The 22,841-nt window shown below is 42.1% G+C and overlaps 1 protein-coding gene across 18 annotated transcripts in view; it reads right to left on the bottom strand.

Moving 5' to 3' along the window:
- Positions 1-22,841, bottom strand: part of RBMS3 (RNA binding motif single stranded interacting protein 3) — a 917,250-nt gene that overhangs the window by 373,301 nt on the left and 521,108 nt on the right. For all 18 annotated transcript variants that reach the window (XM_042840452.2, XM_042840448.2, XM_065583518.1 and 15 more), the window contains one exon: positions 15,866-15,924. In XM_042840452.2, coding sequence (XP_042696386.2) covers positions 15,866-15,924 — 59 coding nt within the window. The remainder of the gene's footprint in view (positions 1-15,865; positions 15,925-22,841) is intronic.

The following is a 22,841-nucleotide window of genomic DNA, read 5'->3' as shown; positions in this document are numbered from 1 at the left end:
GTCAGAGATTTTTGCCTTAGCGGTATCCATAAGGCCGGCTGTGGCGCCCCCTTGAGTGCTGCACTCATGCATCAGTATATCAAGTGCCAGCGGCTGTATGCCCTCTCAGTTCTTTCTTGCTGGCAATTCCGACAGAAGGGCAGGAGAATGGGTAATGAAATGGACATGAGCAACACATCTCGAAGAACAACAGTTAGGAAAAGGTAGGTAACCGTTTTTTCTTCTTTGAGAGCTTGCTCATGTCGATTCCATTCTAGCTGACTCACAAGCAGTGTCCATAGAGGTGGGCTCGGAGTTCATGGTCTTGCAGCTTGCAGCACTGCTCTGCCAAAGCCAGCATTGTCTTGAGCTCGCTGGGTAAGCACATAGTGAGACGCAAACATGTGGACAGTTGACCAGGTAGCAGCCCTACAGATCTCTTAGATTGGTACCTGTGCTAGGAAGGCCACTGACAATGCTTGTGCTCTAATTGAGTGCGCCATCATGATTGCCGGTGGAGGCACCTTTGCCAGCTCATAGCAGTAGTGGATGCAGGCCACGATCCAGGATGAAATCCTCTGAGCAGACACTGAGTGACCTTTCATTCAGTCTGCCATCGCAACGAACAACTGCATTGACTTATGGAATGGCTTTGTTCTATCTATGCAGAAGGCCAGTGCCCTCCTGACGTCCAGGGTGTGTAGCCTGTGCTCCTCATCTAATTTATGAGGTTTCAGAAAAAGGACGGGTAAGTATATGTCCTGGCTAGTATGAAACTGGGAAATGACCTTCGGCACAAACGCTGGGTGTAGTCACAACTGGACTTTATTCTTATAGAAGACCATATGGGGCGGTTCTGAGGTAAGCGTCCTGATTTCGGACACCCTACGGGGCCAACGTTATCGCAACCAGGAATGAAACCTTCCAGGAGAGAGCAGGAAGCCAGAGGCTTGAAAGGAGGCCCCATGAGCCTCGACAGCATGATATTCAGGTCCCAGGGAGGGACGGGAACCCGGATATGCGGATAGAGATGATCCAGACCTTTCACAAAAACAGGCCATCATGTCGTTAGCGAAGATCAACTGCCCTAGAATGGAAAGTGGAAAGCAGAGATAGTGACTAGGTGGACCTTAATCGATGACAGGGACAAACCTTGGAGCTTGAGGTGCAGCAGAAAATCCAGAATCTCCTGCAGCGAGGCCTGCTCTGCCCAGATACACCATTCTGAGGCCCAGCATGTGAACCTTTTCCATTTGGCCAGATAAGTCATTCTGATGGAGGGTTTCCATGGTTCTGGGAGGCTGCCATGGTTCTGGAACAGCAGATCTGGCCAGAAGGGCAGCTGCAGTGGGGCAGCTACCAAAAGATTCAGCAACATGCTGAACCAGTGCTGGCGAGGCCATGCAAGGGCTATTAGGATAATTTTCGCCCTCTCCTTCTTGATCTTCACAAGGACCCTATGAATTAGTGGTGGAAAGGCATACATCAGCGTTCCCGACCATGGAATGAGAAAGGCATCTGATAGGGGCCCCTGTCCATCCCCGAGATCTAACAGAACACATGGCATTTCGTGTTCTGCCTAGACACAAACAGGTCCACCTGGGGAGTCCCCCACCTCTGGGGGATTATGCTGACCGTCTCCGGGTGGAGTGACCACTCATGGCGAGATGAGAAGGTCCTCCTGAGGTGATCTGCTGTGTTCCTGGTTCCGGGCAGGTGTGCAGCAATCAGATGAATGGTATGACGCACACAAAAATCCCTAAGGAGGAGAGCTTCTTGACAAAGGGACGACGACCTGGCTCCGCCCTGCATGTTGATGTAATACATTGTAGTGGTATTATCCCTCAGGATCTGCACCACCTTGCCCTTAAGATGGGGCAAGAAAGCCCGGCTGCTCTGAGCTCCCTGATATTGACCTGGAGGGCCAGGTTGTCCCACAACCAGTGGCCCTGGGTGCTTAGCTCACCCAGATGGGCTTCGCGGCCCAAGTCTGAAGCATCGGAGACCAAGGTCAATGCCGGGGACGGGGTTGTGAAGGGAACTCCCTCCAATACCGACCTGGGGTCCGACCACCAATCCAGGGATGACCAGATGTGATCCGACACCCTGACTACCCAGTATAGGTCGTACTAGTTAGGGATGTAGACCGATGCCAGCCACGCTCAGATGCCAGAGATGGAGCCGGGCATGACTGACCAAGTATGTACACATAGCCATGTAGTCCAACAACCGTAGGCAGGTATGAGCTGTGATGAGTGGATGGCTCTTTACATGGGAGATCAGGTCCGACATGGCCTAAAAACATTCTTCTGGAAGGAAGGCTCTGGCTTGCGTGGAGTCGAGAACTGCCCCAATGAATTCTAGTTGCTGGACCAGTGTTAAGGTGGATTTTTTCTCGTTTATTAACAGGCCCATGTCATGGCAAGTGGAACAGACCAGATCGAGGCTCCTCTGCACTTGCTCCTGAGACCTACCCTTGATGAACCAGTTGTCAAGATACGGGAAGACCTGGACTCCTCAATGTCTCAGGTAAGCAGCCACTGGCGACATACACTTTGTGAACACCCTTGGGGCCCAAGAAAGGCCAAAGGGCAGTGCCGTGAATTTAAAATGGCGCCCACCACTATGAAATGGAGAACATAAGAATGGCCATACTGGGTCAGACCAAAGATCCGTCCAGCCCCGTATCCTGTCTGCCGACAGTTGCCAATGCCAGGTGCCCCAGAGGGAGTGAGCCTAATAGGTAATGATCAAGTGAGCTCTCTCCTGCCATCCATCTCCACCCTCTGACAAACAGAGGCTAGGGACACCATTCCTTACCCATCCTGGCTAATAGCCATTAATAGACTTAACCTCCATGAATTTATCTAGTTCTCTTTTAAATTCTGTTATAGTCCTAGCCTTCACAACTTCCTCAGGCAAGGAGTTCCACAGGTTGACTGTGCACTGTGTGAAGAAGAATTTCCTTTTATTTGTTTTAAACCTCTTTTTTGAGATGAGGAGACCACATCTGTAAGCAGTATTCAAGATGTGGGTGTACCATGGATTTATATAAGGACAATAAGATATTCTCCATCTTATACTCTACCCCTTTTTAAATGATTCCTAACATCTTGTTTGCTTTTTTGACTGCCGCTGCACACTGTGTGGATGTCTTCAGAGAACTATCCACGATGACTCCAAGATCTCTTTCCTGATTACTTGTAGCTAAATTAGCCCCCATCATATTGTATGTATAGTTGGGGTTATTTTTTTCAATGTGCATTACTTTACATTTATCCACATTAAATTTCATTTGCCATTTTGTTGCCCAATCACTTAGTTTAGTGAGATCTTTTTGAAGTTCTTCACAGTTTGCTTTGGTCTTAACTATCTTGAGCAGTTTAGTATCATCTGCAAACTTTGCCACCTCACTGTTTACCCCTTTCTCCAGATCATTTATGAATAAATTGAACAGGCTTGTTCCTAGGACTGACCCTTCGGGAACACCACTAGTTACCCCCTCCATTCTGAAAATTTACCATTTATTCCTACCCTTTGGTCCCTGTCTTTTAACCAGTTCTCAATCCGTGAAAGGATCTTCCCTCTTATCCCATGACAACTTAATTTACGTAAGAGCCCTTGGTGAGGGACCCCGTCAAAGGCTTTCTGGAAATCTAAATACACTATTTCCACTGGATCCCCCTTGTCCACATGTTTGTTGACCCCTTCAAAGAACAGAAACCATGTTGACTTTTGCCCAACAATTTATGTTCTTCTATGTGTCTGACAATTTTATTCTTTACTATTGTTTCAACTAATTTGCCCAGTACTGACGTTAGACTTACCAATCTGTAATTGCCGGGATCACCTCTAGAGCCCTTTTTAAATATTGGCGTTACTTTAGCTGTCTTCCAGTCACTGAGTACAGAAGCTGATTTAAAGGACAGGGTTACAAATCATAGTTAATAGCTCTGCAATTTCACATTTGAATTCTTTCAGAACTCTTGGGTGAATTACATGTGGTCCCAGTGACTTGTTACTGTTAAGTTTATCAATTAATTCCAAAACCTCCTCTAGTGACACTTCAATCTGTGACAATTCCTCAGATTTGTCACCTACAAAGGATGGTTCAAGTTTGGGAATCTCCCTAACGTCCTCAGCCATGAAAATTGAAGCAAAGAGAAAACGTCTGTGACCTTAGAATATGGAAATAAGCATCCTTCAAGTCAAGGGTGGTGTACCAGTCTCCCAGATCCAGGGAGGGGATGATGGAGGCCAGGGAGACCAGGCAAAACTTCAACTTTCTGAGAGACTTGTTGAGGTGGCGCAGGTCCAGAGTGGGTCTGAGGTCCCTTTTTGCTTTCAGGATTAGGAAGTAGCGGGAATAGAAACCTTTTGCCTTCATGTCCCGAGGGACCACCTCCACCGAACCCAGATGCAGGAGGCTCTTGACCTCTTGAATGAGGAGTTGGTCATGATAAGGGTCCCTGAAGAGGGATGGGGAAGAGGGAGTTGGGACGAAGGGGCGTCCGAAAATTGCAGGATATAGCCCTGAGATACTATATCCAGCACCCAGCCGTCCAAGGTGACTCACAACCAGGCCGAATGGTAGGGATGAAGGTGTTTGAGGAAAGAACAAGGTGGATCCGGGGAATTGACTGGGACATTACTCTCAAGTGTACCTTAAAAATGAGCACTTTGGGCCCTTAGGATGCTTTGCCGGACCGGGCTGCGCAGGCGAGGGGGAGCAGGGAGCGTGGCAACGACTAAAGCTCATGTCTCTATCCCTTCTCCTTGCAGACCCCTGACAGGCTGCCAAGGCCTTGGTAGCAGGAGCAGCTGGAACTGCTTCCATGCAGACTGCAGCACGTGCATGCCCAGCGAGCGAAGGGTGGCCCGAATGTTCTTTAACCCATGTAGCCTCACATCTGTCTACTCTGAAAAGAGTCAATTCCCATTGAATGGGAGGTTCTGGATAGAGGTATGCATCTCTTGGGAGCTGCACCTCATGACCACCGCCAACACAAGCACCCTAGCTGCCAAGTCTGTGGAAGGGACTCCCTGAACTTATGGTGGGAGTCCCATAAGTTAAAATTGTACCTGCCCAAGAGGGCCTGGTGGTTCACCACCCGGAATTGCAGGCCGGCTGTCAAATAATTTTTTTCTCCCAAAAAGGCAGAGTCTTTTGGCCTCTTTATTTTTGGGTGTTGAACTGGTGTGCCCCTGCTTGTCCTTCTCGTTGGTCACAGAGACAACCAGTGAGCCCAGAGGTGGGTGGGTATAAAGGTACTCGAAGCTTTTGGCTGGGACAAAGTACTTCTTTTTGACCCTTTTGGAAGTGGGAGGGATGAATGATGGGCTTTGCCAGAGGGTCTTGGGCAATTTTCAGGATCCTGCCATGCACTGGTAGTGCAACACGGACAGGGTAGAGGCAGAGAATACATTGAAAACAACATGACCACCTGCTCAGCCATCTTCTCCACCTCTAGGCCCAAGTTCTCGGCCACCCGTTGAAGCAGGGCCTGTTGTTCTTTAAATTCTCCAGCGGGCTGGCCCCGGAAGGCCCCGCGACTGCCTCATCTGGGGATAAAGATGAGTACTGTACCACTGGGGGAGGACCCGGGGCATCATCCCCCATGGGGGAAGGGAGTTTTGGGGTAGGCGCTGTCTCCTCTAACCCGACCTCCAAGTGCATTTCATGCACTGATCCCAGTGCCGTTGGCTGTTGCTCTGAGGTGGTGGCAGACGAGCTGTGCGAAGGGGGCATCATAATCACCGGCTTGCCCCACGCACTCCAGTAAGGCCATTGCACTCCACTGACCATTCTGCCAAGGCGGCGCCATAGACATTGAAGCAGCTTCAGGTGCCCAACTGAACCGGTAGAGTCTTGGCGAAGGGCTAAACCACCCTTCCGCGCTGGAGGAATCCCCTTCCAGTGACCACGGGAGGGCAGTCAACGCCTGTGTAAGCCTGCTGACCATCGTTGACGGAGATCAGTGCTTGGAGTGTGAGGATTGGTGTCGGTATCGAGGGAACTGGTGCTGGGGCCGGGGGGGAACCAGAATTGTGACGGGGCAGGTGACGGAGATCTGCGCCAATATGACGACCGGCGGAAGGGTGAATGGTGTTGGTGGTACGGAGACCAGCACCTCCCCCCAGGTGATCCGCATTGAGATGGCAGGGACCTTGAACATGGTGCTGATGACCGAGAATGAGCCCCAGAGGATCTGGGCTGCGACGCCAGAGATCTGCGGCACGGAGATGGAAAGTGCTGCCTTGGCTCAGGTGATCGGTGGCACTCCACTGCCTCCTAACGGGTCTTAGTGGCTGGCTTGTCCTTGAATGGAGCCTTTGCCGCTTCCCGCGGTGCCTGTGGAGGCCTCTGCTCTCTCAGAGCTGGGAGAGCTTGCAAAGGCGTTGATGCCACCACAAGTTTGGGTCCCCTACCACTCCCGGGAGTCAATGGTGGATCCTTTAAGGGGCTAAGGACCCCGATCGGGAAGGCACATCCGCCTGGCTCCAGAGTGATCGGGTGGCCCAAATTGGGGGAAAATGTGGTTTTTTTTCCTACTTGTTTCCTTTCCTGCTCCAAAATTTCTAAAAAATTGACCAGCTGTACAGCGAATCCAAAAAGATGTGGAAATTGTGTCAAAATGCTTCCCAACACTTTTCAGAATTTCCACGAAATTTCAAAATTTTTAAAAATTCTACCATGTACCAGCATAAAAAAAAACCTCACTATTTTTCATCTCAGGTATTGGCACAGGTAGCTTCAATATTACTTCACCCACCAAATTTCATTCTGTAGTTAACAAAGCTGAATCATGAACATGAAAGGCCCCCAGTTTAGATTTAGAGTTGATTTAGCTTGAGAAGGTGACCTAAGCATAACAAAGGCTCACAAACGAGAAGGCAAACAAAAAGAATTAAAAATGTATTATTTTTAAAAAACCACACACCTCTAAATTTTTATGTCCCACCAGGCCTATGCACCACTTAAATGCCACCTAAACAACACAGTAAGGCTTAAATGGGCCTTAAGCAATGCATACAAATCATGTGGGCCCTCTGCACAGGAGTGAATTTCACCCACTGCATAATGGCAAAGCAGGTGGCAAGCTGTGACTAATGCTTATTGTGCTAAAATATGCTTGCTTTACTGTCAACTCATCCTCCAGTTCTCCCACTTCCTCAGTTTGATTCTTCAGCTCATCCTGTTATAATCTAGGCCCCAAACCCGCAAAGATATCCGTGTGTGCTTAACTTGATGTACTGTGAGTATTCCCATTCAAGTCAGTAGCATGACTCACAGTGCATCAAGTTAAGCATGCACACCAGTCTTTTGAGAATCGAGGCCCCAGACTCTAAGCACTTTTGAGGAGGGCTGTCTTTTAATAAGTGTTTGTACTGGATTTAGCACAACTGGCCCCTATCGCTATTAATACATGACAGTATTAACACTGTTTATCTCTTTGTACTGGCTGAACTGGTGGAGTGGTTCTTTTGCTCACGGCATAGAGGTGTGAGTTTTTGCTGCCAAAGGTTATGATTTTTTCCCTCATTCCCCATATACATCCTCAGGCAGTTATCTACAGTTATCAAAAAATGGCCATGTCATCTCTGAGCATGAAGCCCCAAACAGAGTGCACCAGTTCTCATGAAAATGCTGGCCAGACTGGAATGCCTATTAATGCTTTACTTTCTGTTTATTACCCACTGAGAAAGAGAACATTTACTTAATTCACTTGACTAAAATAGCTCCACTGTTATAAACAAGTCAGGAAAATGTATTAATTGAAAAAAATAAAAAATTATTACTTTTCTGATTTTCGGAATATCATAAAAGTGAAATTGAGCTATTCTGTAATTAACTGATGCTGATTCAGGATGGTTCCCGATGAGTAACTGTAATTCAGTAAGTGTCTGTCAGTATAGTTTGTTAGCAAATTGTCACTTTATATCAAGCATGTATGGGGGTTCTGGCGCACATATGAACCATCTAATGAAATACACGTACTAGAGCGAAATAAACAGGACAAAGGTGGTGAAAGCAAGCTAAATAGTAGAAGTTGAGCAAGGCTGATCATGGCCCCTTATGGAATGACAGGATTCTGCTTCCACCGCAGAACCGTATTTTCTTGCATATTTTTAGAAACCTCCAAAACCTTTGGAAAAAATGGGTTTAGGATAAGCAAATGAGCATTGATACTGGGAGGCATGACCTGCTTCAAGTAATCACAGATCAGATAAATAGGTTTTTATATAAGCCATGGGATCCAGCAACATGCCATGAGAAAAGATCATAAAGTCCAAGCTAAGCAAATTGATTCTGTAGGATGGAGAAAAAGCAATTGTAGCGTCAGAAGATTTTAACCCAGCTAAGCATGAACTAGTATTGAAAAAGTCCTCTTTAAGACTTCTGCTAACAGCCTATGGGACAAAGCAAATGTTTACAAATCACTCTTGACACCAGCAGACATACAGAAAAATTACTCTTTGCCAAAACCCTTTTGAAATGGACACCAGGAGACTGACTGAGGGTTATATGGACCACAGTAACAACTATGAACAGAAAACAGATTTTTAACATCTATGACAGGATGATAAATGATTGGTTTATTCACCAATGATTTGGGGTTACAATTCTGGAACTGGTATTCAACAAATTAAAAAACTGAAGTAATCAAGGATAAAATGATATACCACAGCATAGTTGAGCATCTTGGGGTCCTTATGGAAAACACTTTTGAGGTCATTTATCAGTTCATTTATCACGGGATAATGACCCAGGAAATAGTCTCCTAAATGGCAAAAAAATTATTTAAATAAGAGAGTCTTGAGAACTAATTAAGGTGGCGTTTCCTCTCTAGAAGACTTGACCTTAAACTCAATACACAAATTTGACAGGATTGACTTAAAACAGGACAGACTTTAAATACAGTCAAGAATTGTGTCTGGCATGAGCTGCAACAAATGAGAAGTAATACTTTGCAGACATGTTGGAGGGTGTCTCTCCAACACAGTCTTTGCAATGGGATGAAAACAACCAGTGCTGCCATCATGTAGGTACAGTAAGAAGTTCAGAACTATTCATGGAAACCCCTTTTAGTTCCATTAGTGATAACTTTGGAAGCGTTTATAAATGTACAAATATGAACTGCCATCTCCAAGTTATCTGCAGTGTTGTAGTAGCTGTGTTGGTCCCAGGAGATGAGAGAGACAAGGTAGGTAAGGTAATATATTTTATTGGGCCAGCTTCTTTTTTTGGCCCAGACCTGAAGAACAATTCTCAAAGCATGCACCTTCCACCAACAGAAGTTGGTCCAATAAAAGATATTACCCCACTTATCTCTTCTCTCTCATCTCCAAGTTAATTAACCCAGCTAAGGCATCCTCAGTCAGATCCCATTTGCAAATCACCCAGGTTATTGTTAAATAGTCAAACTTGTGGAGTTGTATTAGGACAGGGTCATCAACAGGCGGACCACAGGCCAAATCCGGATGGCCAGATGCTTTTGAACGGACCCCGACATCTTTTTATTTACATATTATCATTATTGTTACTTTTTATTATTATTTTCTTTGGAGTCTGCACCTTGACTATACCTTAACCCAGAAATTTGGACCTTGAGCAAAAATAATTGACTACCCTGTATTAGGATTTATGGGCCTACTTCAAAGCAAAGTGTAGTCAACAGAAAGACTGCCATTGACTTCAGGGGGCTTTTTCAGGCCTTATAACACATAAATATTGCAGCCAGTAGAGCGTAGTCAGGTCTTGAGCATCCACAGTGCGTAGTGACGCACATACATGTTGAGGGAGGATAAAGATAGACAGAAGATCTGATTTTCAGAGCTACCGAATACCAAAATCAAGGAGAGCTGAGCATCCCAAGATCCTTAAGCACACCAACAGTTAGTTTATCTTGATACAAATTTGGTTCAAGGACAATAGTAATTAATAAAATATTGCCTTCAAGTTTGCACACTCTCCGACTTCAAATAATATAGCTGGATGCCAGGAACTGTTTTTATTCAAGGAAAATATTTACCACTATTTCCTTTAGAGCAAACCAGTACTGTTTTCAAAGTTGCCAATTCTTGTGATTTAATTTCAAGTATTTGGTGTGTTTCTTAGGGACGAGGCACCCAGATTCATGTGATTACACGAGAATCTTAGATTTCATTTTAAAACAAAGTTTCTAGGCCCCATGATTGGGAAGAAAAGCTTGAGAAGAGGCTTAGAAACCAGAAGGCAAATAAGAACCCAAAACGTATTATTTAACAAACAAAAAACCCTCCTCATTTTAAAGCCAGTCTGCATTTTTGGGGTTGACAGAATTGGGTTTTATAAAAAATATAAACATAAAATTTGTCATACAATACAAGGAAAACTATCAGTAATATGACTGAACTTGGGACTATGTGACACAATGGGTTAAGGCAGTGACCTTTCAACTCTGGGACTTCTATCCTTGCTTGCCTAAAAAGCTTGGCATATCTCAGCATAATTTGCAGTCTCTGCTCAAGGGGCCCAAGACCGAGTAAGCAAGGGCTGCCACACGTCAGAACTGAGATGGAATAGCAGAGCTGTGCAGAGAAACTTGCAGTGTGCCTGCCAACGCTCATCCTCTAGCCAGCCCTGTCAGATCCCTCACTTCCATGAAAACCATAACATTAAAATGCTACATATCCCTACATTTTAACAACATGTAGATTCTTATCTCACTGATGGTATGGAACATTATTTTAAAAAGAACTAGGACCGTAAAATCACCACATTCATTATGTATCCAGCTATCTAAAATAAGAGATTCTATTTTTTTTATATAAGCATATGGTTTCAAAATTAAATAAATGTGTCTTACAAATTATTTCCTGTCCATGAGAGCCATTCTCCCCCATGCATGCTGAGCATGCCCTCCCGGTGTGTGGAGTTTACATCAGTGAACAGGCATAGAACCACTTTGCTGGATTTTCTCTCTCTCTCTCTCACGAAATGGCAGTTCTGAGAATCATAACTAATAGAGCACACTTATTTCATTTTGTGCTATTCCCAATAAATAAAATTTATTATCTAAAGAGCTGTCCACGGAGCTTAGCTGCTTTCTTCACTAGAATATGATTTCACATGGGCCTGCTCCATGTTGCTGCTATTCTGAGCCAAACTCCTTCACTTTAAATATGGTAACACAATAATAATAAATAAATACAAACCATGGATACAGCAATACATATTTTCAAAGTGACATAAGAGCATTCATCTTCAGAGTCCAGCTGTAAAATAGGTTACTGTCTCAGTTTACAGATCTATACAATATATTACATACATACCTATCCAGATGCTTCTAAGGAGCATCCGAGCACCTCATATACATTAGGTTTCAGTTCATGAGGGTACTTAAGCACATGAATAGTCCCACATACTTAAATTTAAGACAAGACATACCAATATCGGTGCAGAGGTAGTTGGCATCACCATATCACTTCCTGCTGATTGCCTCTCTACTCTTGTGGCAGCCCTGTGGCTAGGGCAACAAGGTCACCCTTTTCTATACACAAGAAAGATAAATTTATATATGAAAAGACTCAATGGGCTTTGAATGTTGGGCTCAATACAGAGCTAACTGGCTGTAGCTGAATGACCTGTGATATACAGGAGGGCAGACTAGATGTTCCCTTCTGACCTTAAACTTTAAGAAACCTCTATGAAAGCATGTTTGTAATCCAAACTTTCGCCTTTTAAATATGAATGAGTAGTATCTAGCAATAGGTTTCTGGAAAAGAAAGAGGTTTCAGTGAAGGGGGGAGGGATAGCTCAGTGGTTTGAGCAATGACCCTGCTAAACCCAGGGTTGTGAGTTCAATCCTTGAGGGGGCCATTTAGGGATTTGGGGCAAAATCTGTCTGGGGAGTGGTCCTGCTTTGAGCAGGGGGTTGGACTAGATGACCTCCTGAGGACCCTTCCAACCCTGATATTCTATGAAGTATGACAATTACATATGAAGTCTCTGCGATTTCCCTCCAAAGACAAAACATTGCCACTCATTAAATCAAGGCAGGCACTCTATTCTGTAAAATGAAGTCTAAGGTTGAAGTGTCTGTCTTCTAGAAGCTACTGCATTTCATGGTTTTTATTTCATAAAACTGAATGATCCCCATAGGTAGGAATTAAGACTTCTGGTCATTCTCCCATGGTTCATCTTTTAAGGTGCTGATGAAATGCCCAAGACAATGTGAGCTCCTGATTAAACTAGGAAGCAAATCTGTATGCACACCATTAAAGAGTCTGCAAGGGCAGATGCAGATGACAGTAATTCATACATTAAGGAATGGGCTTGTATATTTGGCAGATTAACTGTTCTGTATTCCATTGCTATGAGGTATGGAAACTGTACTGTGAAATATCCATTACTCATTCCCTCTGCTCTAAACACGTAAGCCTATCAAAGGCAAGCCAGTTGGAGGAAAAAAAACCCTGCAAAGGGAAGAGTCTATGCATTTAAGATTAATGCTTCTCTTACATAATTTCCCCTGACTTTTAAAATCAGCAAATACGCTAGACCCAGAAGGCAAATGCATGGAAAGAAAAGCAAAAACAGCAAAAATTCTCCAACTTGTACATTAGGTGTCATCAGGCTTTTGTGTTTGAACATCTGAATGAATCATATGTGCATTTTTCATTACGCTCCATATGTGATTGTTCCCTGTTTTGTTCAGTGATTTTTGGCCACTTTGTCATGGCTGTGCTTGGGTTTTTTTTGTTTTTGTTTTTAATATACTGTTCTATTACAGAATGATTGTTGCTGCTGCTATGCCTCAGTGTGTATGATACCCAAGAAGAATAATCTTGAAATGAAAGAATACGTCAAAAGGTTTCCCTAGTGAACTATCTTGGAATATATGTTTCCTTGGATCTGACTGTTTAACCCTCACTAGAAAAAAAAATGTTTTGATAACACTAGTCCTTAACATGGTGCAAGTGAATTTTTACAGACAGAAGAATGTTTGAAGAATAAGTCAAACCAAATTTCAATCTGTTTTCCTCATTGTTGGAAAAGGATACACCTAACCCTTCCAGTTAGACAGAGCATTCTCTCTCAGTGGATCTGTGAGGAATCTCATTGTTACCTATGCAATTTCTTTAAATTATCTTCTTTTTGCTGTTATGTGAACTCTTTATTTGGAGGTTATAGTTTTCAAAACCAATGCTGTAATTTGGCCAAATTTCAAATGGCACTGAAATATGTTTCTGAGTCTTAAAATCACAAGATGACTTCCACCACTCTCAAATTTGACTATAATCACTCCCTTTATATTTGATGGTACACCACTTACATTACAGACTGGTGTGCCTACTTGACTGGCCATCTCATTTTTGCACCTTTAGGAAGTTTGTTTTGCCAAACAGGAATGAACTGTATTTAAATAAGCAAAATGTTCATCCTTACCACATTTGCCATCTCCATGCCATCTATTGTAAATAAGTCCATGTTTCTGATCATTCAATTGTACTACTCATGCCATAAAGATCTTTCCTCTAAAATATGAACAAATGTGTCTCACTTTTTCCTTGCTGTAAACTATAGTGAAAACAAACCTTATTAAATTCTCATTATTACATAGCACCTATTGTTGTGATATAGCAGAATACAAAATGAAACAGCCCCAAACCCGAGAAAGAGAAGGTGAAATCCCTCCATTCTCTTCTTTCTGCCTCTCAGCATCCTCTTCCCCTGCACATTTTTGTACGTATTTTTCAGCCACATCCTTTCCTTGTATTATAGCCCGTCATTATTTCCAAAAGATTGGTGAGAACGGTGGTGCAGTGCTGAACATAAGGCACCATGTTATCAGATTGCTTGATGAGACAGACACTGCTGTTAATTTTAAAGCAGCAGCAAGCACCCCATCTTGCATATGCAGCCCAGCATAGCATGTTTACAGTGAGTCCTAGAGTCTGACTACATGCACCTGGTGGCAAACCATGCCTTTTTGGGACTGTGGTGGTTTGTCAGAGTAGAATTTCAGTCCTCATTCCTAATATACCCTTGTGTGGCTATCCAGTACTGCTGCTGCATGGGTTATAGGGAAAAACTCCATCTGCTTCTTCTGCCAGTTACTAAGCACACTTTTGTAACACTGGCAGGATTTTGCCCCTTCTCACTTTTTCTCAAGTTTCCTTCCATATTTCACCTCTTCTCACCTTATCTCATCACTAACCTTATATTTCACTTAGTTTGCTACCTTAATCTGATGAGGTTCAACAAGGACAAATGCAGAGTCCTGCACTTAGGAAGGAAGAATCCCATGCACCGCTACAGACTAGAGACCGAATGGCTAGGAAGCAGTTCTGCAGAAAAGGACCTAGGGATTACAGTGGACGAGAAGCTGGATATGAGTCAACAGTGTGCCCTTGTTGCCAAGAAGGCTAACGGCATTTTGGGCTGTATAAGTAAGGGCATTGCCAGCAGATCGAGGGACGTGATCATTCCCCTCTATTCGACATTGGTGAGGCCTCATCTGGAGTACTGCATCCAGTTTTGAGCCCCACACGAGAAGAAGGATGTGGAAAAATTGGAAAGAGTCCAACGGAGGGCAACAAAAATTATTAGGGGGCTGGAGCACATGACTTATGAGGAGAGGCTGGGATTGTTTAGTCTGCAGAAGAGAAGAATGAAGGGGCGATTTGATAGCTGCTTTCAACTACCTGAAAGGGGGTTCCAAAGAGGATGGATATAGACTATTCTCAGTGGTACCAGATGACAGAACAAGGAGTAATGGTCTCAAGTTGCAGTGGGGGAGGTTTAGGTTGGATATTAGGAAAAACTTTTTCACTAGGAGGGTGGTGAAGCACTGGAATGGGTTACCTAGGGAGGTGGTGGAATCTCCTTCCTTAGAGGTTTTTAAGGTCAGGCTTAAAGCCCTGGCTGGGCTGATTTAGTTGGGGACTAGTCCTGCTTTGAGCAGGGGGTTGGACTAGATGACCTCCTGAGGTCCCTTCCAACCCTGATATTCTATGATTCTATGATAAAGATGACACAGTCCTTTTCTTACCACGGCTACATAGAAAATGATTGCTGTCCACAATCCACTCCATGTGAGACAAATCCAGTTAGACATTAGTGCACAAAGATTCTGCAGTTCACTAGCTATGGAATTACAATTTTATCCTTCAGGGAAGTGGACTCCACTGTGAGAACCAACACTCCAGTAAAGTGAAAGTCCCACCCATGGAAAAGATGGACCTTCAGACTGATTACAGATAATAATTCTAGTCTTCAGAAATCTCTGTATATATCTATCTAGACAAAGATATAGACCCATGCAAATGTCATATCTCCACAGTACACATTGTATTTCACTAAAAAACAGAGAATATTTTGAAATATTACCAGAGAAATTAAAAATGCAAAACTGCAAGAGTAAGAGAAATCATTTTCATATCACTATGTCACAATTTTATGATCAATGTTGTGCCACAGTGCATATTTTCTTCTTCCAATAATGTAGTCTGAGACATTCTAGAATAGAAAAAATAAGCCAGGTTTTGCTTGGGAAAGTTTTCCCAAGGGTTTCTCATTTTTATATAGGAAATCAATTTGCATCACTGATGATATCATTCAAATCAGACCACGCTATGTGGTTAGAAGGTAATTTACTTTTCTACCAAAGCAATTTGATACTTGTTCTGATTTGCGATTTTCATTTTGTTTGTTAATGAAAAAAATTAATGAGCAATGTTACTGGAAAATACAACTCAGAGCACTGGCATTATTAAATATGTTTGCAATATACTGTACATTGTCTTGATTGCACAGTCGGAGCCCAAACCTTGGCGGATGGAATACCAGTCAATCAGCCAAACAGACACCGAACTCATCTGGAGGACTCTTTGCACATACCTTTGCACTGATTTGTGTTTTTGTCAAGAATTGCCTTTGTGGATACAATTTTCCCATACCTACAGAGAAAGAAAAGAAAAAAAAAAGAAAAAGAAAAAAGAAAAATGCATGTTATTATATTTTAACCCTAGATCCATGCAGACTATTCCATGCAGTTTATTATATATATATGTACACACACACACACACACACACACACACACACACACACACACACACACGAGAGAGGGGGGTTCACCCATAGAAAAGGTACAGGATGGACAGCAAGCTTCCCTGCATTCCCCCTGCACTGCAATGCAGATCTTGAGGGATGTTCATTTTCCATGCCCATTCAAACTCTGATCTCTACACTGAGACTGCCAACAAAAATGCCAGTTACAGGAATGGCCAGTAGGGTATCCAGATAGACAAAGATGTTTCTCTGGTGAAGGAAATTAACTTAATTTAAATGTATATTTGCATTTTAAGCCATCAAAGGAAGTTTTGTTTTTTAATGGGAATGGAGCAGATGCTTTCCCACCATTCACCAAATGCCCTATAAAACTGGCTGACCAAAAAATAAAGAGATCCAGAGGAAGAATTTTTTTTTAAAGGTATCTAGTACATTTTAGACAGTCAAAGGGTTTTTTTAAAATTGTTTTTGTATACTTAGGCTTTTCTATCTGAATATTGACGAGTGTTTGCATATATAGCACTACAACAAATAACACAGTTTAAGAGTACCTCCACAAGACTCACTCTTGAGAGGGAATTTTAATTTCATGGACCAGTTACAACTTGTTGCATTCAACAGTTAGACCACAAAGTGAGTGCCTGTCTTTAACTCAAAGAGAAGAGGACTGAAAATGCATATTTGATAGTCAGTTTGGAAATAGTTTATGTCATGTAATAACAGCAAAGAATCACAGAAAGGGCCACTTTTTGCAATCACTGAATACCAGACTTAAGTGAAAAAAAAAAACCAATATTATCCCTGAAGCTACACTGTCTTCATCTTTGCTTCACTGCACAGCTCCTCCTAGAACCTTTCCCTAAACCCTCTCTCCCACCAAATTTGAAGAAAGAGTACACATTCTCACAGGGTGTGCTTTCATTTTGGAAGATGCACATGTCAAACATGACATGCCATCATGAATCGTGATACCACCACCAGATACCATGATCACGGGCACAATACATAAGATACACAGACAGTCAGTCAGTCAGTCTTTAGCAATAATAATTTTGGTCCTTATTCAAGAAAGCACTTAAGCATGTGCATAAAGTTAAACGTAATCTTATGTGCCTTGCTGAACAGAGGCATTCCAAAGTTGGGGCCTTTATGTCCACTTCCCTTACATTATTCTTTACACGAGTATTTGCAGCGGACTTTAGTCACAGCCAAAAACCAGCAAGCACACATCCTAAGAATATACAGTAGAACCTCAGAGTTACGAACACCTCAGGAATGGACGTTGTTCATAACTCTGAAATGTTTGTAACTCTGAACAAAATGTTATGGTGTCTCTTTCAAAAGTTTACAACTGACTGACTGAATATAGCTTTGAAACTTTACTATGCAGAAGAAGATTTCCATAACTTGCATCTGAAGAAGTGAGGTTCTTACCCACAAAAGCTTATACTCCCAATACTTCTGTTAGTCTTAAAGGTGCCACAGGACCCTCTGTTGCTTTTTACAGATTCAGACTAACACGGCTACCCCTCTGATACTTGACACCATGCAAGGCACGGCATTTAGCCATATGGAATGGAAATCTATCAACCTCATGCCTCTGGAGATTTCCATTACTTGCATCTGAAGAAGTGAGGTTCTTACCCACGAAAGCTTATGCTCCCAATAGTTCTGTTAGTCTTAAAGGTGCCACAGGACCCTCTGTTGCTTTATGCAGAAGAAAAATGCTGCTTTCCCTTTATTTTTTTAGTAGTTTACGTTTAACACAGTGTTGTACTGTATTTGCTTTTTTTTTCATCTATGTTGCTGCCGAATTGTGTACTTCCAGTTCCAAATGAGGTATGTGATTGACTGGTCAGTTCGTAACTCTGGTGTTTGTAACTCTGAGGTTCTACTGTAGTGCCAAATTCTCTGCTGGTGTGATTTACAAACATTTTATGGGTAAATTTACACCAGCAAAAAATTTGGCCCATGAAGTGCATTTTCATTTATTTGATGTATAAACCAAATAAATGCAATATATACAAATAAGCAAATAAACAATGCCTATCTATTGTCTTAACAGTCTTTGACAGATACTGAGAAAGAGAATCCAATTAAAATCAGCAGTTAACCCACAACAACCTCAAATAAAACTCAACCCCCAATTAAACTTTCTCAAAAAAATCCCCTAACATTAGTCTTCATTAGGACTCTCTTGTAACATAAAAACTCCAAAGGAATGGATATGCTGTTCCATCCAAGCCTGTGAGATTTAGAAGTCTGTGCATACAGTGGTTTGCTTGTGAGTGCAAGAACCCAGAGCCTGAAATCTGAAGCAATTACTTAAATCTGCTTTACTCTTTTGAATTTCTTGCCAACCAAAAGAGACATTTGTGGTTCCATTACATTTACTATGGACTTTTCAAGGTTATTTGCTATACACCGCAATCCTGCAAACGCTTAGTCACATAAGTCATTTCACCTGTGGAAGTAGTCCCGTTCATCCCAGTGGAACTACTCAAGCAAGTAAAGTTACTCATGCAGCTAAGTTGGCAGAGTTGGACTCTACTGGAATAGTAAGAGGTGCTAAAGAATGTTCTCCACTATATGAAAAGCCTTTCACATTAATATATAGATATAAACCCTGAGTACTACCACAAGAAAGTAACTAGAATTAATTTGGACACCGTTTTCCTAAATACTTCACAGTAATTGGAACATGAGCCCTGATGAGCGGTGATGATTTGAGTTCTGCAAGGTAGAAAAGTATTTAGTTTATTAAGAAAATGATAATAATTTTCTTGCATAGGAGGACTGTAATACAAGACTCTGATTCCCCTTCAGATTTAGTTGGCTTTCCTGTCAGGATAAACTGTGTAATTTCGATTCTATTCACACAGAGGTTCCAAAAGTGGATTCCACAATGGGAATTCACACATAAATATGATGTAATAATACAATGTAGCTCAAGAGATGGCCTCTTAATCTTATTTTAAATGCTAACTACTAGTTATTAAAATCCAACTGTCCATATGTTTGCTCTGTACAATACAGAAACTCCTCGCTTAACGTTGTAGTTTTGTTCCTGAAAAATGCAACTTTAAGCGAAACGATGTTAAGCGAATCCAATTTCCCCATAAGAATTAATGTAAATAGGGGGAGGTTAGGTTCCAGGGAAATTTTTTTCACCAGACAAAAAACTATATTTTTCTATATATACATACACACAGTATAAATTTTAAACAAACAATTTAATACTGTACACAGCAATGATGATTGTGAAGCTTGAATGAGATGGTGAAGTTAGAGGGTGGAAGAGGATGGGATATTTCTAAATAATAAACTAGCAATTGGCTGAGCCCTCAAAGGTTAACATGTTGCTAATGTAGCCTCACACTCTACAAGGCAGCACAAATGGAGGGAGGGCAGACAGCATGGCAGACAGAGACAGAGATACACACCCTGTGAGAGAGAGAGAGAGATGCGCATTGCCCCTTTAAGTACGCTGACACCACTCTATGTACACTTCCTTTTTAAGTAGATCAGGAAGTTGAGACAACAGCTTCGGCCAGCAACCTCCATCCATCCTGAGCCCTGCCATGTCCCCACCCTGCTCTATATGGAGAAGGGGTAAGCGGGGTGCAGGAGCAGGGATGAGGGGGACGCCCTGACATTAGCCCCCTTGTTCCCCCACCCTGCACAGCAAGCAGGAGGCTCCTGGGAGCAGCTCCAAGGCAGAGGGCAGGAGCAGCACATGGCAGTGGGGGGAGGGACAGGGAACTGCTGGCAATTGATAGCCTGCTGGGTGGCTGCTGCACAGGGAACTTAGGGGAATGGGGAACTGATGGGGGGCTCCCAGCCCACCTTGGATCCAAGCCCCCACCAGCTAGCTGCAAGGGGCTGCTCTTCCTGCAAGCAGTGGCCAAAGCAGGCGGCTGCCAAACAATGTTATAAGGGAGCATTGCGCAACTTTAAACGAGCATGTTCTCTAATTGGTCATCAATGAAACAACATTAACCGGGATGACTTTAAGTGAGGGGTTACTGTACTAATATTTTTAAAATATAAAGATACTAGACATATAGGTTTGTGTGTGTCATGAGAACACATTATCACTATTTAGTTTCCTGCTGAATTATAGTGTCTGTTTTTGAAACCATCCTTCCACAAGGTCTATATTCAAGTGCTTCATCAAAGAAATTTTATGGGAAGCACCATAGTTCAAAACCCACTATCATCTACACTTTGGATTTCTTATACATCTCTTTAAGTTGATCCTTGCTGCATAACTATACCTAAATGGGAGTGGATGTTAGGAACTTGAGAGGCTGTGAGCGGGTCATTTGAAGGGGTTTCCGTTTTGCAGGGTTCAATAGACCCATTTTGCATTTTCCATGAAATTTTTCACAAAACTTTTTTATTGTCAACATTATTAAAAATTTCAAAATGTTTTAATTTATCAGTTTCCATAAAATTTCAGTGATAATTTTGATAGACGTTTGGATGAGAAATGTTGCAAAAAATTTGAAGAAAACAAAAATTTAAAGATTTTTTTAAACAAATAAAAACTGTAAAAGGTCTGCTTTTCAACAAAGAGCCTTTTCCTTTGGAAAAAAAATGTCTACCAGCTCTAGTACTTATTAGTTTTGGGTGAAACTACTCAAAACTTCACACTAAATGTTCTGGGAGTCAATGGAACCAAAAACTCAAAGCAAAACTGATCCACAACCTCACATTTCTCAAGGTCTCGGATGAAAACCTAAATTAAAATCAGAGCTTCATAGCACTAGGCACTTCTAGCTTACACATAGCAAAAGACAGTCCCTGACATGAGCAGCTTACTGTTTCAATAATCATGCAATATCACTCAGTTTTGCAAGGTTTTACCATAAAAATAGTCATCAGCCCAGGTTCACAAACCTAAATTTAAGGTTTAACTTCTGCTTTGGGTTTTACCACAAAAGTTTTACACAGCTCTATCTCTAATGTTTCCCTTTCATTTCTTTTGCCTTCCTGAAAAAGATTAGCTTCTGCATGTCAACCAAACCCAAGGAAAACTCCAGTAGTGTATGATATTGGTAACAATTTAAAATAAAATAAACTTTTCTTCAGTTCTGTGTACATTACTAGCTTCAATTACTGAAGGTGGTTTCAGGTTATGAATCTGGCTTTAAGGTTTACCTAGGGCCTCATCCTGCAGTCCACATATACCCAGAACTCCCAGAGACTTAATTGAGATTTCTGGGTGGATAAGGAATGCAGAATAGACAGAATTTATGATGTTGTTTAGCTGGTATCTCAGTAACAGTATGATATTATTTAACAACCGATCACACTTTTTAAAGGCTCCAGGTGGTAGATCAGCATTTATGCAGCAAATACCAGCAGAAAGTTAGCTGGCATGTTAATCATCTGCTATCTGGTGTTAAAATTATATGGAGCACTTAGAGAACACTTCAGTTGCAGTGATGTGAATACACAAAGTGTAAGATTCTTTTCCATTGTCTACATCAGCGATCCCCAAACTTTTGAGGGTTGTCCCCTCCACCCCCAAAGCCAGATTCCTCCAGATTTATTAATTTATATATAAGCATCTTACATGGGTTTGTTTTGGGATGGGAAAGTCACACAGATTTCTGAAAAAATTCTCCACAGATACCTTATAGAATTTGGCAAGAATAGTTATTTATCTTACTGTACACCCGCCCATTCATTGAGATGTGTCGTCCATACAGATTCTATTCTTGGTGTACACTTGCTCAATGAATGTGATAGTAATCTTGCACACATGGGGCACATTCACACCAAGTGGAATCTATGTGGACTACCACTTGAAAAATTTCTGTTTCACGTAATCATTTCTGTGCATTCCACTTACTGCTGAACTGCATTTTTAATCCTGTACTTTTTTTAATGAAAGATACTTACCGTACTATTTCAGCCATTTAAAAAAATGATTTGTTTTTCCTTAAAAATCAAAGGGCCCCATATCTTTTGAAGAAAAGCTCTGCAACCACAAAATCTTCTTATTTGCCTGTGATCACAGTAGCAGAACTTACACCACTTTTACTTTCATGAATCTGTGCATGTGTTTGGGGAAGAGGAGGTCAGTGAATCAGGCTGTTGGGTTCATAAGATTGTATTTCTGCCCAATATGGTCAAAGTTTAACCCAGTGTATAACCCACACCTATCATTAAGTGTTATTGCCTCTACCACTTGCTTTATTCTGACTGTCAAATTCAGAATGGATAATCTCTTTACTAGATATAGTATAAACAAGCATAGCAACTGAGAATGACATTATGGCCAAAATTTTCAAAAATGGCTATTCAACTTCGGCTCCTCGGTCCATCTTTAAGCACCTGAATAATTGGCCTGATTTTCAAAGGGGCTGAGCACCCACCAGTGCAGAATGAAGTCAATGGCCAAATGCTCAGCACTTTTGAAAATCAGGCCACTTATTTAGGTGCCTAAATATGGGTGACGTAGGAGCATAAATTTTAGGCAACCATTTTTGAAAAAGCTTGGCGTATATGAGGAATGAACAACCTTTAGCAGAAACGGCAGAATCCAAGATGATTAAGTAGTGAAGAAATGAAATATGTAACCTCCTTTCTCATATCCTCTTAGTGACTATTACAATCACACAGCATGAAATACATAAACAACTTGCACTAGCTTACTTATTGCACAAAAGGATATAACAAGGCCATCCTCTTACCCTCAGAAAATGAGACTTGAGTAGATGAGGGAGGCCACAACCATGCTCTAAAGAGATCCACTATCAGAGTGGAGAAGTGATCAGCTTCTAGAGATGTGAC

This window comes from Chrysemys picta, chromosome 2 (assembly GCF_011386835.1).
Source record: "Chrysemys picta bellii isolate R12L10 chromosome 2, ASM1138683v2, whole genome shotgun sequence".
NCBI lineage: Eukaryota > Metazoa > Chordata > Testudines > Emydidae > Chrysemys > Chrysemys picta.
The sequence above is the reverse complement of the archived record's forward strand: the minus strand, read 5'-3'. Positions and strand labels throughout refer to the sequence as shown.